The sequence below is a fragment of the Embiotoca jacksoni genome, unplaced genomic scaffold (genome assembly GCF_022577435.1).
Source record: "Embiotoca jacksoni isolate LCO1_2020_lvr unplaced genomic scaffold, fEmbJac1.0.p SCAF_1, whole genome shotgun sequence".
In the NCBI taxonomy this organism is placed as follows: domain Eukaryota; kingdom Metazoa; phylum Chordata; class Actinopteri; family Embiotocidae; genus Embiotoca; species Embiotoca jacksoni.
This window is the reverse complement of record NW_027185229.1, coordinates 10,286,446-10,304,686: the sequence shown is the minus strand read 5'-3', so window position 1 is coordinate 10,304,686 and position 18,241 is coordinate 10,286,446. Positions and strand designations below refer to the sequence as shown.

At 42.8% G+C, this 18,241-nt stretch overlaps 1 protein-coding gene across 4 annotated transcripts in view; it reads left to right on the top strand.

Moving 5' to 3' along the window:
- The window catches only part of LOC138205532 (semaphorin-3F-like), a 62,612-nt gene that overhangs the window by 22,700 nt on the left and 21,671 nt on the right, over positions 1-18,241 (top strand). For all 4 annotated transcript variants that reach the window (XM_069161857.1, XM_069161770.1, XM_069161687.1 and 1 more), the window contains exons 3-5: positions 16,188-16,348; positions 16,718-16,780; positions 17,053-17,172. In XM_069161857.1, the coding sequence (XP_069017958.1) occupies positions 16,188-16,348; positions 16,718-16,780; positions 17,053-17,172 (344 nt within the window). The remainder of the gene's footprint in view (positions 1-16,187; positions 16,349-16,717; positions 16,781-17,052; positions 17,173-18,241) is intronic.

Genomic DNA, 18,241 nt, shown 5'->3' with positions numbered 1-18,241 from the left:
CAAGTTATTGCACAGAAAATGTTGGGTGTTTACAGTTTAGGTAATAATTTTACCCTAAACATATTGTTTGACCATCCAAATAAATTTGGTTTACCTGGGGCTTTGTTTGAAACCTGTTCAACTGTATGACTTTTTTTTTACCCTTTCTAACTTTTGATTTAGTAAGTGTGATGTTATACATAGTTAGAAACACCTAATATACATTATTATGACATCATTTAAAAGTGTTTCATCAGGCAGAATTAGATTTGCATAACAAATAGATAACTAATAAACTCTGATGATTTTCAAGTGTTTATTGCCCAAGACAAATGTAAATTTGGGGTGCGGCGTCACCAAGCGAGCAGTCATCATGGGTGAACAACAACATTATCCTTGTGTTGGAGATGACAGCATAGATGCTCATATGACTCAAGAAAGTGTCTTTTTTGTAGAAATCTTTTTGTGCAATTTAGAAATGGATCATGATTCTTGAATAGTCTTTCAAAAATAATAAATGGAATAATTTACGTGACCATCTGTTTGTTTTATTTTCCTGTGCCTGGCTGTAATGTACCTAAAAGCTGTTTGCTAACTGCTATTAAACGCAAAAGGAGGAGAAGAAGAACACAATACTGCCATGCTCCGGTGTGTGGCACTGTGAGATAAGAACAGCAAAAATATGCACAGACAATTACAGTTCTGCGTGGAACCCCTTCCAAAAATAAGTGAAAAGATGAGATAAGGTGCAGTGTAAACTCTGCAAGGCTTATCATAGGTCTACCTCATCTTGAGAACTAAGCACTGAGCTGATGGTCCATCCATAAATATAATCAATGGCAAGCTTTGACACCAGACAAAGTAAGTTTGATGTTAGACATGCAGAGCGAACAACGGCCCTCATCTTAAACATTACAGCTATAAAGACATGCTTCTTATCAGATTCTTTGTTAAAGACAAGAGATCTGGAAGTTTGATGGCATTTGTTGAGCCTGAGTTAATGGTGTAAGGGAGTCTGTGTGTGTGTATGTGTGTGTTTGTTTGTGTGTGTACATGTGAAGTTTGGGTGTGGTGAAGGCATTGGTTGTGTTTAAATAATAATTGTGGACTGGTTTCCGGTGAATATAGAATTTTATTTTGGCTTTACATTCCCATCTCTAGTACAATTTTGTGTGTTGTGAACGGAGACCATCCCCGCTCTCATTCTCCTGCAGAGGCTTCCCATTTAAAATGCCCTACCTTTCCTGAGGCACAGTGTTACTTTAATAGCCACTCCTCTGTGTTACTCTCTGACTACATTTTGGCTGATATTGATCAAACTTGAAAGGGGAGCCCTTAAGTGAATGTGTAAAACGTCCTGGTAATCAATGATTGACAGTTGGTATTTCCCTCATCAAGGTCACCTCGCCAATTTCAAGGTGTAGAAGAGCTGCAGGGCAATCAAGTGATGAGAGAGAAAGAGGGTTTGTTTTGTCTCCTCAGATTTGGCTGTACCAGAGGGAGGTTGTGCTGAGAGAACGACTTTCAATCACAGCAGCACTTCAGCTCCAAGAGAACACGGCTGAAAGGAGAAAAGGGGAAATTGATCTTTGTGCCACCAGCATATCTGCACCCTGCTAGACATAATGGTGCTGGAATGCCCCCTTTTTCAGTCTGCAGTTAAATCTTCAACTAATAAAACTCAGACACAACCACAGCACAGTCCAATTCAGTCAGAATCAGTAAATCACACTTTGAGTGTCTTTTTCTTAGCTATATGATTCATGTAATATACACCCGTTGTTGAAAAGAAGGTGTATAGTCGTGTCGTTAAAACTCAGCCAAGACAACCTGTGGACTTGTATTCCGCCTGCAGAAGCTGCTACATGTCACTGTTTAACCTCGTTGCACCTAAAGTCACTAAATACATTTTGACAAGCACACTTCCTTCTATCGTGAAATAAAAGTAAGTCGTTAAATGAGTTCCTGCTGGGCTGTGAGCGAAATGCAATACCCATCAAGTTCAGCACTTATGAGCTCCTTGCTTAAGGTCACATGCCGGTGGAGTTTTGTTCATAAACGTCCTACTTCTTTAGATTAATTCTGTTGGGCCGGGACGTGAGAAAAGCAGAAGAACGTCCTGCTGATGCAGAAAGCATACGATTTCCTTGGGAGATTCCTTGAGTTGGGGAAGAAATTAAGTGTTTATGGTGGGGTAAAAAGAGGCTGTGCTGAGGGGGTTATGAAGGAGGAGAACGAGGATGCTTTGGCTGCATGGTTCTCCTTTTTTTTTTCTCTGAGAGCTAAGGTTTTTGGTCAACATTGCCAAAGCAAACACCTCCATATTCCACCTCAGAGGAACCAATCTAAACCTTTCACACGCTTCTTGCTTTCACCTATTCTTTACCTTCCATCTGGAGTTACCACATTTCTGGTTTTGCATCTGCTCTAATGGACATTTTCAGCTTGTTTCCCTGACAGCATTGTCGCATTTCGTCTTCACACATGTGCTGCAGCGTCCGAACCATCACAGGTCACCCTCGTTGTGTGCGATGCACTTCAATTGCGTGTGCATATGTGCATGCTATGCATATTATCCGTACGTGTGTGAGTAGAGCCATGGGGACGAGGTCTAAGAAGGCATGCACACAGAAACATCTCTCTCTGCTTCTCTCTCTGTTCATCTCCCACAGTTATCGGGCTAATTCTATCACCCTGTTAGCTGCCGGGAGATTACCAGTGACAAACTGGGATGACTAAATCGGCTTGGTAAACTCGCTGACCCCTGCAAACTTCCACCCACCCCCTGAGCCACTATCTTCTTAACACCACCTTACATGGGCATAGAGCATGGTCTGCCAAAATAAACTTCTTAACAGATAAAGCTCTGAGGAACTGTCCAGGTGTAGAATGCATAGAAACAACCCTCACAAAAAACTCAATCAGCACTCATACAGTACAAATTAATTAGTAGAATAGAGGAGATAAAATGGATTTTCTTGCATTAATTTCAAAACGTCTTGGTTAACATGCAGGTATTTCTATGTTAATAGTCCTGATTTCTTGTGTTTTATGTTTTTGTTTTTATGTTTTTTTTCTCTGCTGACACAAAACATCTGAAAATAAATTGGTCAGTTGGGGACAACCTATCCCACCAGATTGATTCGTAGATTCTTAAGGGAACCTATTATATTGTTCTGACTCAGAAAGAGGATAAGAGGGCAGAGCCTTAAAAGGCCCTTTAACACAACCGCGGTTTAGGAACAGCAGGCTTACGGCATCAGCGAGCAGGATGGAATCAGTGACTTTTGCTCGTGTAACTTCCACATGGGTTTCCTTTAGTAGCTGCAGCACTGTATTAGTTGAGTTCAGAAGGAGTTAGCTGACCTTTGGTTCCCATGGATCCATGTGTTTGGGGTGCAGCCCATTTCGGGCTTACCCTGGCTGACAGGCCCAGCGAGGAAACGGCAGCCGAAAACACAAAGCTGTTTGTAAAAGGCTAATCGCCTTCATTTCAAAAGACCGCCCTTTGAATAGAGAAAGTAAGTGATGAGGCAAAATGCAATGAAGCTGCTGACATACGCGTGAAAAAGGGGGATTTGTTTTCTAATCCCATTTCCTGTCCCCAAGGCCTGGGAATCAGGGGCACATCAGACCTCAGCTGATCATCTGCCTCTGTTCAAAGAGGCGATGGACTAAGGGGAGGGAGACGTCCCATCAGCCTCCTACTTCGGTCAACATCATCTGCCTCATGTCAACTGTGACTGATGACCGCAAGAGTACCACATGGTGACTAAAACAGTAAATGCTTTCCTGCCCACAACTTCTCCACAAACCTGCCCACCCAAGAAACAGGAAGACGAGCGCTGAGGTGGCACTGTGTGCACTTACCCAGGATGAGGGAACAGCGGGAGACTGGTGGGAGGAAGAGACCTGGAGCAGAGCCACAATGGCTGCTGTCACAATCTGTCCTGCCTCGGTGTCATCCTCAGGAAGGGGCTGGAACAACTGGCCTCCCACACTGTGACCCCACACTGCCTTAACAAATAAGGCATTCATAACCATGGGGCATGATAGTGGGCCAGCGGTGTCAGATACATTTGGTTGCTACATCCTGTGTCTGTTCAACTGTAAATCTTCCAGTGGGCTGTCAGGATGCACCTGAGACACAGAGATGTATTGTCGCATTGAGACATTTTTCCAGTTTTCTCAGTGGTGAATTCAAGCTGACAAGATGTTGCCCCATTGATACAATTAAAATCACCAGTTATTTCCCTTCACTGGATGTAAACTACTTTGAAATATTTAATGGTAAAACTGTAGAGGATAAAGGCTTAGTTTACCACAGCACAACATACAAAACTGTCAACATAACATCAATAAAAATAGAGAAAATTGAAACCCTCGCCTGGAAGTCAGCCCATAGCTGCTTAAACCTGTCTTTTTGATGCTTTTTGATGCCCTTTGATGTAACTATTTATGTCTATCACACCAGATGTGTCACAAAGATGCGCATTTATGAGATAATGTGTCACTAATGATGAAAAGTAAATATTTTTGAAGGGAACCCCCGAGCAGATTCTCACAAAAGTGACATATCCACTGTAGATTCATGTATTTAAAAAAAAAAAAAAAAAAAAAAAAAAAAAAATCACTTTGTTACTGAAATTTGACTACAGCTTTCAGGTCATTCGAATGCAACTGAGGCTAAATTCGAGTTATGAAGTGTCATCAGACTAATGTTAGTAGATTTCTTTGGTTTTAATGGGCTACTGTCCTTTAACAGTCTTCCAGTCTGTCTCCCATATCTGCTCTGCTTTTGGTGAAGTGCAGTTTCTGTGTTCTCACGGAGAGTTTCTCCAACATTTAACAGAGTGAGACTCAGATAGATCCATCTTCATTACAATAAAGCTGTTCTGGTCTCATAGCTGTCTGTTTCTCCCAGGTGCACACACTCTCTGGACTCAGACAGCAGAACCAGAGATGGTGGAGTGTGTCTCTGCCTCTGAGTGTTTCCATGTAAATGCGGATTATACTCTGACATGATGCTGAGACTTGCCAGGTTAAGATAAGGGATGCTAAAGGTAACAGGGCTCTTTCAGCTATGGTTTTATGCTTAGTCTTTGTGGCTGCTGCTCCTCAAAGACCTTCTGCTAATTCTGAAGTACTCTGCCTGTTCTGATATAAATATGTGTGCTCTGCTACCTCCTCTGGACTAAATCAGCATTAAAATGAATTTACCATGCTAAAGGAAACCAGAAGGTATGCACATAACTGTGGCTAGACAGATACCATATACCGGTGATTCATTGGTTCTTGGGGTGTAGTAATTCATACTCTTAGTGCATGTGGATCGCCACTGAGCTGGAACTCTGGGAAGTGTTAGAGTGATGGCAGAGAGGTTACAACCCTGATCCCAGTGAGCCATACTCGACATGCACTCTCCCTCTTTCCTTTACCCCCTGGTGAACACAGGCTCATTGCGATTCTGGACAGGCGGTCCAGTAATGCCACTTTACCCCAGGCAATCCCTGTTTCCTGATTCCACTCAGGCTGAGGAGAGATAACCCTGACCCTGAGCTAATCCCAGATTAAACCAGAACATAAAGCACTGCCACTGCTGCCCAGTGGCCTTTAACCTCCCCGTGTCTCCTGGCTCAGGCTGCAGCAGCCCCACTGACCAGCACTTTCAAAAGATGTCATCCAAGTGTCATCCGGAGAACGTTATAGCATCTGTGCTATTTAGAATAATCTTAAAAACTGATTGCTTTAGATAAAGGCAGCAACTACTAACTTTTTTCAACTATAGTAATTTGTGACTGAGTCTGATTCAGAACCACAGTAGGTATAAAGAGGTTGCCAAAGGATTGCAGGAATCGACATATGGGATGGGAACGGCGCAAGACGTGTCACTGCTGAGCTAGAGACTGTTAATAAAACACATGTCCGTTAAAACAGAGCCATGTTTATGCAGATGTGTGCGATTAGATCAAGACTCTCAAGGGAGGATCTCCTTCCCTACTGGTTCTCCACATTTCACATCCTCCTCAGCTGGACCTTTGCTTTTATAGGTTTATACTAGAGTAAGAAAGAAGGATGATCATTTGTTTATAAAAGGAACACAGGTCCAACAGCACACGTTGTTTATTTAAAATGAATATACAGTGATGCTAAGGGTGACACACTTCAAGTTTTGTGAATGGATTCTTTGGAGCACATGTGTCTGCTGTTACAAGAGTTCACAAAAATGGAGATAAATGTGTACCTCTTCTCTCACCCTCTCACCCCTTCTGCCTGTCCATCAGCGCATTGGCAACAGGAGAGGGGCTTAGGTGATGGGAGCCAGAGGCCCTGTGATAAGGCCATCTCTCTGCATGAGAGCTCATCAGAGCTGACAGTGAATACAAATTGGTGCCATTAGCAAGGACGGGGAGGAATGGGGGTCTACAGTCGTTCCTAATTATAGAGCGGGTGAGCCCCCCAGGTCGGCAGGGGGAGTGGAAGGGCGTGGGGTACAGAAGTAACGAGGTGGCGACGGCGGTAAACAGCAAGGTGTCACGTCTCCCACTGATGCAGAGCATAGTGGTGCGACTTCTGGATACTGTGAGGACAGATGTGGTGGTTAATGATGTGCAATAGGGAGCACTTTTTGTGCATAACCATTATGACAGATCACATTCAACATGTGTTGAGACAAGAGAGGGTCACACCTTTTCCCTAGTGATGGTGCTCACAGCAACAGAACACAAACAGCGTGCCATGAATAGCCAAGTAGCTTCACATTATTGAGGTTTAATGACTGGTACAATCTGGCAGGGAATCACATCATATCAAACACTTATTTGTGTATTTTTATTTTTTATGACAACAATAATTGTCATAATAAAAAAAAGGTTCAGATGTTTTTGGTCATAGTGCTTGATTCATTTGGGATTTTCAAAGTGCAAGGTGTCCACATATGGCAACTGGTGTTTCCAAGTGGCAACTCAGCTTGACATCACCCATTGGTTTGTGAACTTCCATTTTGAAGCCTTGAGTCTGTCATTTTGGCCGTTGTTTTTTTGGAGCCAGAGGTTACCATATTTAGACAAGCTGGGGGGGAGTGAGTGGTGGATCTGACTGACAACTTGAGGACACTAACCCCACTCACAAATCACATATCATATTAATTATGAAATTATTTTCAGAAACCAAAACACTGATCAGAAGGACTTTATTAAGCAAATGACACCATAATGACTTGTAAATACAAAATGTATTGACTTAGTATTTCATGAGAGAAGTTGACGCCTTTTGAATGGGAGTCGATTGGAGTCAAAGGCTTTATGGAGTCAGCCTCTAGTGGCTCTCAGTGGCATGGCACTTTAAGGCAGTTTCCATTGTCTTCACTCTTTAGACCCGGAGGCTACTGCCATTTTATATATACAGCCTATGGGTGTTTCCAGTGTGACTGACCAATCTTAGCATGTGAATTCACAAAAAAGCATCATAAACCAAACTAGACTACCACATACAGAGATAGATTCTGTGTTTTTGTCCGTATGCTTCAATGGTTGAGCAGCAACCACACATTTTATATCTGGTGCTGGCAAGTGTGGTTGTAGCGACTGACCAAGTGTGTGGATATTTAAACTTCTCTCTGAGTCCCTTTTCCCCCCGTTCTGCATCTGCTTGTATGGTGCTTGTATGGTACTTGTATGTACAAACAGATGCAACAGTATAAATTCCCTTAAGAAAAAGTGTTCACATGTTTGTGCTGTCATCCCTACTTGAACTATTATTTAATCTCACCCACATCTCACTCTATGGCAGCTGTTAGTTTTGAGCTTTTCTCCTTATGACTGAACTCAATTTTGCATTTTAAAAATGCTGCCGGAATGAAATAAAATCCAGATTATACAATATAATACAACAAAATGAAACGAGAATACAATATGTTATTGTTCTGACACCAATACGGATAATGAATAGAGAAGATAATACGTTTTGCAGCAAATGTGATTTAGGCCATCGTCTTGTCTTTGTGTCTTGCCCTGTCAATCTCATCAAGTTTGAAGTAAGATGATCGCAAGTTGCTCGTGTTGATTCTTCTGATGTGGAGCAGGTGTTTGTACAGCCATGCTAATGTCTGTGTTTTCTCTCCAAGCAGCAAGAAGCAGAGCCTGCCTCTTTACCAAGCTACAGACACACACAGACCCCTGGAGAGGATGTGGCCAAGCTTGCAGCACATCACAATAGATTACTATTCCTTTGTGGGTCCGGCTCTTTGGCATTACCAGTCGGTCAGATCATATCTCTGGATCCTGTGCCCTTGCATATTTGTTATCTGATGTGACACAGTGGCGGAGCCTGGGATGACTTTTATCATCCTCCGCCCCACAGAGTGACTAAGCCGAGCCAAGCAGCTGCTGCGTTCTCATGCTGTTATCGTTCCATTTCATTTAGCAGCACGACTAACCTCATGCCCACTCTCCAGTAATCACAGAAGCATTCCTTAACAACTATGTCACTTCTCTGCTGGCTTTGAAGCGTGCAACTTTACACAAACCCAAATAACTAATGTAAATGTTTGACATGAAGACAAGTTGTGTTGAAAGACGCCGTTGAAGGAGAGTGAGGCTGAGAGCTCGGTGGGCCCCGACGGTCGCTGATTAGAAGGGGCTCCGCTAACAAGATAGCAGTGCAGGTGGCAGTCCAGGCCTCCAGCGGGCACACACTTGTCCACAAGCAGGAGAAGGTTCTTTAATCTCCATCTTCATGTTAGTGTGCTCAGTGATTGCCCCTATATTAGGCACTTCCTTATCCTGCAGATACAGGAAATCACTGTGTGAAAGTTGTGCTAGATTAAGATTAGAGAGAGAACACAACCTCTCTCAAATAGCGGTATCTGGATACATGCCAACCTGGCTCCTACTGTGTCAATTCTGTAATGTCTTTGACTTTTTTCAAAGTGTAATCAAAGAAGTCATCTGAAAACACATCGCCACATTTTGTGAAAGGCACAGTACAAGATGTGTGTACTGTGTTTTGCCTTTTTCAAGCTACAGGTGCAAATTTATTTAAACGCAACGGTTAGATACCACACAGCTAGCCAATTATTAGCATTTATGTTGTAACTTAAAGGTCCATATTTTACACTTTTCCAGTGTTTCATTTGCATGCTTGATATCATAAGAAGATGTTTTCGGGGTTTTGAGCACCAAAAGCGGTCTCATTATAGTTTTACATCTCCCCTCTTTAGCCTCTCTCTGGAGCTCGACCAAGTACAGGCTGTTTTGTGTCTGTTTCTTTTAGGTGTATTGATATCAATGACCTTCTCTTCTGATTGGCTGATTAGTTTTCTGAGTGATGCATGCTTAGGCCATTCACCGACTTCCTTTGGTCTTGTGGCTTACTAGCTCCACGACAGAGGAGTGTTTGATATTTTCTTCTATTTTAAAGGTTGGACAGTGGGCCATGCTTAAAGGCAGACATGAGCTTGAGTTTGTGACATCACAAACTTATGGAAGTCCAAATGGCGCAATTGCTGTGTGCATTTTCTCTATGCCATGAGCGTTTTGACACTTTCACAGTATTTATACAGACCTACACCTGCTTTTTAATTAATAAATAAATAAATATATTAATTTATATAATATTGGACATTTGCTTTAGCTAAGTAGTATTTTTTTCCAAACTTATTCAAATCAAACCAAAGCATCACACAGAAAAGCCTGGAATAAAATCGGAAAGAAAATTATTGGCCAGTTTGTAATGGCTAAGTAAACAGAAATCTGCTGAAGCAACATCAGAAGGCCGTGTTAGAGAAGGATGAAGACAGATTGACACAGTCCTCCCAGATCACGCAACAGATAGCATATGTCCATGTGCTCCATCTCAGCCCAGATTCTCAGCTTCAACTCTTCAAACCTAACAAACAAGATGTGTGCCGAAGAATATGAATGCACTTTTATACAGGTAGACAGGAAGCAGACACTTATGAATATTTCAGTCACTAAGACACATATGAATTAATGAGAATTATGTCATGTTGAGCAAGTCTCTTAAACCTGTGGCACTGTCGCCTGTGGCGTCTAAACTCATTACTGCACCTTGTTAAAAGTTGACCCAACTGCCAACTAGGCAACCCCCACCCCCCAAAAAAAGAGTCTCTGAAGCTATTTTGTGCAGCTCCATTGTTGCTCTTGCAATGATGTGTGTCCTCCGAGAAGTAATAAGATTGTCTGAACTGCAGTTTTCCTTCTATGCATTGACAGCATCCAAAATATTTGGCCAGGATTCCTGACAAGTGCTGCCTTTGATGTGTGAGAGCATGCCACCGCTCCCGCCTCCTCTTAAACACCCTAATTATCACTCCTTCCACTCCGATGTATGTGTGAGTGTGAACTAACACGCCTCTTTCTGATGGGTTGGAAACTGCCTCAGGTCACTGCTCAGGTAGTGCAGCTTGTTTGTGATGTGCCAGGGGCTAAAGGGGTATTTCTGTCACTCTACCTTACAACATTAAATCAAACCTTATTTAACACTACATCTTTTAATATAGAGTTGTTTCGGTGAAATATATCATAGCTTATTTTTTTTTAATGGTGTTGTTTCACGTAGATTTTGCAGTGATCCCTGGATAGAAGGGCAGGTTGATGCAGTGGCTGCAGTGTCCAATTATCATTTCCACAATCTAAAACCACACAGCCGTGAATTAAACAGATTATTGCTACACACTCTGCTCGTCCACGTTGCTGATCACTCCCTTTTTGTTCTGTGTCAAAGCCACGAACCTTTGTCTCTTCCCATCACCATCCCCCAACCCTCCCTTACCTTCCGTACATATCTACAGGGAGCATAGCAGGCTTCAAGCAGCAACATGCTCTGCACTGACACTGGCAGCAGCCTGCACTTTTAATTTACCCAATTTGAAACCAGAGAAATATGCAGTGGGTTGGAACACCCGTATCAGTGTCACCTAGCGAGTGCGCGCCAACCTGTCATGTGCCAGGATGTGTATTTACCCCCTCTTAATTCTGTCTCTCTCTGTCAGTGTTTTGTTTAAACACACAGTCTGAAGTTTTCCATGATCCAATCACTTACCCGATGCTTCTTGTGAATTTGCCAGGAAAGTTATGAGTGGGACGAGCTGTGTACTGTAAAGCCACACTGGATGCAGTAATCGCTCCTTAATGAAAGGAAGTTCTAATGTTACCAGAGCACACCGCGGGTAGGACGCATTAACAGCTGAATATGATACATAAAACTCAGTCTCCTCTTTCCCTTGTGTGACAGCATGGTGGGAAATCATCTCACAGAAGACGGTATTGACCAGTGTGCTTTCTTATTTCTGGAGATGGGATCTTGAGAGTGCACTCCATGCCAGTGAACCTTTCCTGTTCGAACATATTTCCAAAGTAAACTCGGCCGTTGGCTATTAATTTAAGATGGGAAGATATGCTATAACATGCAGGCCTGCAGCCCCGGAGATCACCGTCAGCAGCCAAGTATTCTCTCATGAGGAGGAGGAGGAGGAGGGCTGGCTCAGTCTGACAGTGAGGCATGTGTCTCCGCTATATTTCTATACCTCATTTAACCAGGGAAGCTTATAAAAATACATCTACGCTCATAATGGTCTGAGCAAAGGTTTGCAATCGAATGGTGCGACACATCCAGCACTTTCCAGCACAACGATTGTATTGTATTACTGACCATCTCCAGTACATTGGCTGAGGTTTAACATGAAATATTCTTCCACAAATCTAAAAAAAACGTTACGTGTGCCATTAACTGCAGACTTTGGAAAGACAGTGTTGCATTTGCAAGTCCAGTCTCTTTCAGTGAATGAAGCACTCATGTATTTAGTCACAGCAACCTGTGTTTATTCTCAGGAAATAAATCTAATGAATGCAATGAAAATTCATTGGCCAATAAATAAAACAAACCATCTGTGTACTTTTTGCTACTTGGCTCCTCGCTTGAGTGCTGGCCCAGCTTCATTGCTACTGGACTCACTTCCCTGCTCACCTCTTTTTTTTTTCATGCAAGGACCATATTTGAGATTTAGCGGTTGTGCAGCCAGGCAGTGAAATAACAGTAGCACCATCCCGGCCTCAGGTTGGTAGTGCTGGACTGATGAAACGGGTAGTGATGGTGTGTGTGAGAATTAAAGGCTTTCTAAAACTTAAATACTGTAGAGCATCTCTTAAGGATTCCTTGGAAGCATCTGCACATGTATCAGCATGTATGACAAAGACTCCCAACCTATTCGCTGAGAATCTTTGTTTTCAACCATAAATATTGAACAATGAATGTTTTGGTGGCCTGTGAATTCGATTTTAACTTTGAATAAACCTGGATTTGCTCTAGTCTCTTGTTTTTTTTTTTTTTTTTTTTTTAAACTTGTCTATAACGTTGATATGACATTGATATTTGAATGTGATTTTGTGTTTGCTTGCACTTTTTAAAATATTTCCTTGACATTTATATTTTATGTGGCTGTTTTTTTCCGTTATAAAGTGTACTGGGACGATTTTCCATGATGATTTTGCTCTGTAGATAAAACTGAAGTGAAATTGAATTGAATAAATAGTCCAAATGCACTTTCTGCAACTGGCCCACATGAATCCCCAGGCTGGAGCTTCTAGCTTTGCACTATTTCACTGTCAAAATTCTGAAGATTTTTTGACACCCTATTTTGAAGGACTTGGCACATTAATCACTTAATTTTAGGGAAGGTCATGCTGCTTATGTCAGGTACTGTACACACATCACTAAATGTTACTTCTTACTTACTTTGACTGAACTAGAAGTAAACATTTTTTTTAAATTACCAATAGTAAAAATGACACAATGGAAAGACCTGCATTTTGAATAACGGTAAATGCCTTTTAATTGATTGTTATGTATTATTTTTGTGATCTATAGCTCTGCACAACATTTAGCAGGTGGCTCTGATGCCGACATTAAACTAGTATGTCTTTAGGACTCATCTGACCTAGTTCTCAAACAGCAGCGAGCACCTTTCTTGTGGCCATTAAGGAGTGTTGAATTGTGGAAACAGGCAGCAGGCTGTGTCAGCCAATAGCACCTTGAGATGCTGGTTGTGAGTAGAGAATTGTCTGTGTTCAGCAGACTGAGGAGAACAGACTCACTATGGGCAGAGAGGTCTGAGCTTAGTCCTGTGGAACCTCTTAACTTTACTGTGCACTGCTACACCTGCACAACTTACATGAGCAAGAAATATGAAAAATGTCATGAAAATACCTCTTCTTATATGCATGCAAATGCAGGCGTGCTACTGTAAAAATATAAGTGACTGGGGACAGGGAATGACCGTGAGTGTGAGGATCAGGTTCCCTCACTGGCTTACTTTCACCTCTAATAGAGCCATTGCCATTCCACATGGGGGAAGCGATGTGTTTCTGAAACAAAGCCCCCCCTGTGTGTGTGCAGACCCCCCAGAGTGAACCTAAGCCATACACGCAGTAATGGGCTACTTTAAGGGTTTATCTGGTTCTAATAGACATACTCGTACTCTGCTCCCAGCATTTAAATCTCCAGGATGTGTGTGGAAAATGCTGTCATGCCTTAATGTGCCTGACAAAGAGCACAGTAGTTCAGCTTCTCTGAGCCTTTTCCGTTTGAAATTGTAATCTGCTTCTGCAAATTTTCAGCTGAGTCTGAGAAACGGTGTATCGAGTGGGCAGTTTGACCGGTTGGGCTGACCAGGGATCATTTGCAAATTTGATTTGATTTTGTTTTTGCTTCGAAGCTTATTGCCAGCTCTTCAAACTATTAGTGTACCAACGCACTTTAACACAACCCCCCAAACTCCTCTTTCTGTTCTCGATTAAACAAAAGCCACTCCACGGCGTCATTCTTAAGCAGTCTAGTCTCTCTGCATGTTTTTCCAAGCTGATTGTGGCTGGGATGTTTGCCTGGCACTGGTGTAAGCCCAGGGACCTGCTGGGCGACTTGACCTCCGGAGCAGAGTAGCAAACGAGCTCAGCCTGCTGCCATTATACATCCTCGATCGACATTTCAAGCAAGCGAAATGCCTTGTGACCCGGCCTGAGGCCCAGATTGACTTTGGGACTGAGCTGAAAGAGGTTGGAATGACTTCACACCTTTTTTTTTTTAAATTGTTTACTAGTTTTTCAACAGTTTTATTCTCAAGATAAGAAAGCCCGATGTAATGTAGACTTTGGCATGAGTTCTTATGTGAATCCTGTGCAGCATTACTTCGACAGAGCTCTCGCAAGTTCTGATTCACTCAGAATGAGCGCGTTGCGGATTGGATTTCTTTGCCATCACCTAACGGGCGTAGCTCTCAGTTGTTGGCTATAAGGTGTGAGGAAAGACATTAGCGTTAATTAGCTATGTTTGAACTGTGACAGAATTCAGACACGCCGTGGAATACATTTCGACCAGACTATCTGTGTATTATCAGATGACTGTGCGATTAGATTGCAAGTGTTTGTTTCTTAGCATGCAGCTCTCTATAGGGCGTGTTGTTGCTTTGCACTGCTCAGCATTCCCTCTTCAGCTGACAGATGGTCCTATCAAGCTTCTCTCTGACAACAAACACACACTGAGGAGTCGCTGACAACCTGCTTCAGGAAGGGCTTTGACTGGTCCTCGGAATGTGTGTGTGTGTACAATGCATTCGTATCCAGTGTGTTTCTATCTGCACAGACACACATGGAGCTGGAGTGTATGGGGACTCATCATTCAACTTAAGACTCCAACACAAATAATCACAGTGTCCGGCCACATGTCGCAGCTCCTCTACACTGAACTCTGACAGCTGCCAATCACTCTGCTGACCTGTAAACATTCCCTCGGTGGGCAAAGTTATTAAATCAAACTCTACAAATATAGCAAGTCTAATGCTATTAATCTTTGCTTATTGACGTAACCCATGTTAAATTTAGATCTGGCTGGAAAGACTGGTAATATCAGATTCCATAGGGAGTCCATTTAAAAAGGTCTCTAGATGGTGTTTATTTTAAGGCCCAATGGTGGACATGTTGATGGTGTTGCATGCTTGGGTGTCCAGACCTCTTCCTCAGAAAGACCTAACAACCTCGCTGGAATGTTTCTCAGCAACTTCAAACACACTTCAAACATGACTGCACATACAGAGCTCGCAAAAAAATACTGCCCTGAAATCAAATCTGGAAATGACCAGCCTTGTTTTTAAAAGTCTTGAGGAGTTGCCTTTAAGGTCTGACACCCCACGTTGACTATATTTCATGCTTGGCTCGTTTAATTTTACACTGGCACACCTCTGTTCTGATATGTCATATTTAACAGTCAAACACAGCTAACTGTATTTGACAGTTTATCCCCTGGTTTCCCTTCACCACATTTTGGCTGCTAAATCAACACAAAAATAACTCGGGGTAACCTCAAAGTGTCCTTCTCAGTTCAGCTTTCTGTGGTCTGCTGCTTGTAGAATAAAGCTAAACAGTGAAACGGGACTTTCCTGCTGTTTGAGTGAAACTTCTGTGTTTGTCTAACAATATGTGAATGTCAGCCTCTAATGCCTCTCCCCTATAGATTGCAGAAGGAGTGTGTTTGTCTATGGTGGGGCATGGGGCCTTTGCTGTCTTAGCACTGGCCTCTATGCTCTGCCTGTTCTGTGGTTGCTGAACCAAAAAGAACATATCAAACAAACACTCCAAGACAGAGCTGTAGGGAGGTTGGGTTACTCTCGACATGTGAGGACGTGTCGATGACATTGTGTCACCAAAGGCGCACACTCCTTTGACCTTCAGAGAGTCGTGTCCAAGCGGGATGGAAGAGCTGAAATCCATCGAAATTCTGTCATGTATACCCCTATTACCCTAACTTATATGTGGTATGAATTTGTAGAAAACATCACATGTAACTGTCAAACTACTGTATGTGTTTCCTTACCTCCCACTGGACGTCACAGACTTCCACTGATAGGAGACTTTCGAGATTGTTTGATCCACTCAGGCAGTATTAAGCCATCAACACGGTGTGACAGATACTCAGTAGCACTTGTCTCTAATGTGTGGTGTAAAGTTACAGCAGTGTTGGTGGAAAACCATCAGATAAGTCCACATGCAGAAGTGGCATGAGGAATGTGTCACTTGTGCACGCATGTGCGTGTGAGTGTGTGTGTGTGTGTGTGCGTGTGTGTGTGTGTGTGTGTGTGTAAATGTGCATATGTAACTGCAGCTGTCATTTATGGATACATTTCTGTCTTCATACAGAGCTGCGATCTACCGGTACCGCTCATCACTTCGCCTACCTGCTCAACACATCTGACTACCGGATCCTCCGTATGGATGAGGACCATGATCGCATGTATGTTGGCAGCAAGGACCACATCCTGTCCCTCGATCTCCATGACATCAACAAGGACCCACATATCGTAAGACCTTTCCCATGTTCTGTCTCCCCTTAGCTACACCCCTTAACCCTGAAATGGGCTGTTACACTGGGATGAAGCAAACGACTTTACCTCAGTGCACAAAGCAGCTGCCCCCAGGGCAACATGTTCTGTTCTACTGCCCCAGCAGCAGTCATTCCGGTTAGTTCACATGTAGTTTTTGTTGGAATACAGTTTTTCTGCTGTCGGTTCATTAAAACACTGTAACTGGGGTATAACAATCCCAACAGGACTAATATTTGACTGGGTGGATATCCCTTTTGCAATTTTAACCCAAAAATCCAATAAAAGCCAATGATGTATAACAGGTTGGACTATTGCTATAAAATGTCCTATGTTCCTCCCTTGCAGATACACTGGCCAGTGTCTGAACGAAGAAGGATGGAGTGCCTTGTGAGTGGGAAAGACGCCAATGTAAGTATGCGTGTTGACAACACTCATAACCACAGTAGGGTTGTTCAGCTGACGTGACTTCCATCAACTTGATTGCCCAAAAAATAAAATATCTTGTTTTTTTGTAAACATGCTACATTAAGAGTATACAACTCCCTTCATTTTTCCCACTAGTTTTCATGTGAGAAACCTGTTAAAAAAAACTCAACTGTAGCTTTGGACTTGGCCCAGAATTGTTTTTTTATTTGGATGTTTATTGCAGTTTAATTGACTTCAGTCTTTATGATTTCCAGGAGGAATGTGCAAACTTCATCCGTTTGATCGAGCCATGGAACCGGACTCAGCTGTACATCTGTGGGACAGGAGCTTACAATCCAGTCTGTACCTTTGTCAACCGTGGACGCAAACCTCAGGTTAGGATTAAAGAATTGAGGACTGTAGAGGCCAAGAAAGTGATCTTAGCATATACAAATGGCTTTCTCCATCTGCATCATGAATGGCAAAGCTTGCCTTCTCTTTTTTCTTTCATTTACCCGGGATCTTACCCTCCATCCACATTACACTTTATGATGATTTTCCTCCATCATTAAGCCTGCTTGTGGTACCATGTGTCCCCATATGGCAGAGCAGCGAGCACACCAGCCTCACCAATGCACAGCTGTTGTCCCCAGTGAGCTGTTAAAGCTACTCTGTTTAGTCTCAACCTTTAATGGGACCTCTTGAATTTCCTAAACCAAGCCAGGCATCACTACCTCGCCATACTCCCCTTTAACACCTCACTCTTCCCTAATATCACACTTGTTCCCTAATGATGACCAGGGGACTTTTTTAAAAAGCAATAAATAAAATGTAAATTTCCCATTGGACTCTCCCTGGAGATCACAGAGAACTTGCAACGGCAAGCATGGCTTGCACGAGTCTCTTGTTGCACACTGTTCCTATGGTGACCCCTTGCTAATGAAGGGCTTCCATCCAGTCGCTCACCCATCCATCCACCTCTTCATGCATCCATCCAGGCCTCCCGCCAGCCTCCATCGTGTGAGACGTTGGGTAATTGGAAGTGGGAGCTCCCATTATGGGGTGCAAGTGGAATGTTCCAGTTCTTGTCCGTTAATGAGAGGGCTGTTATTTTCCCCGTCACACTGAACAGACAGGTCTGAGTCGTAGCCCCGTGAGCACCTTTCTTAGCCAGGCTGGGGGAGTTCTCCATGATTACAAAAACATGAAATGATACGCTCCGTACAGATGCATGCACACACATATCCTGTTAAACCATTGCCGGATATATTCCTAAAATTTGCAGAGCTTAAAGTGCGAGCCTTGTAGCTTTTGTAAACTGTAATAGCTAAATGTTTTGCTTTGGCAGCAGCTTTTAGGGCTCATATGTAGCATACTGTGACAGCCTTTATTGACTCAACCACAGGATTGAGAACTATTTTTGTTGCCTTTTCCACCATCTGGTCAAAAAAAGCTACACACATT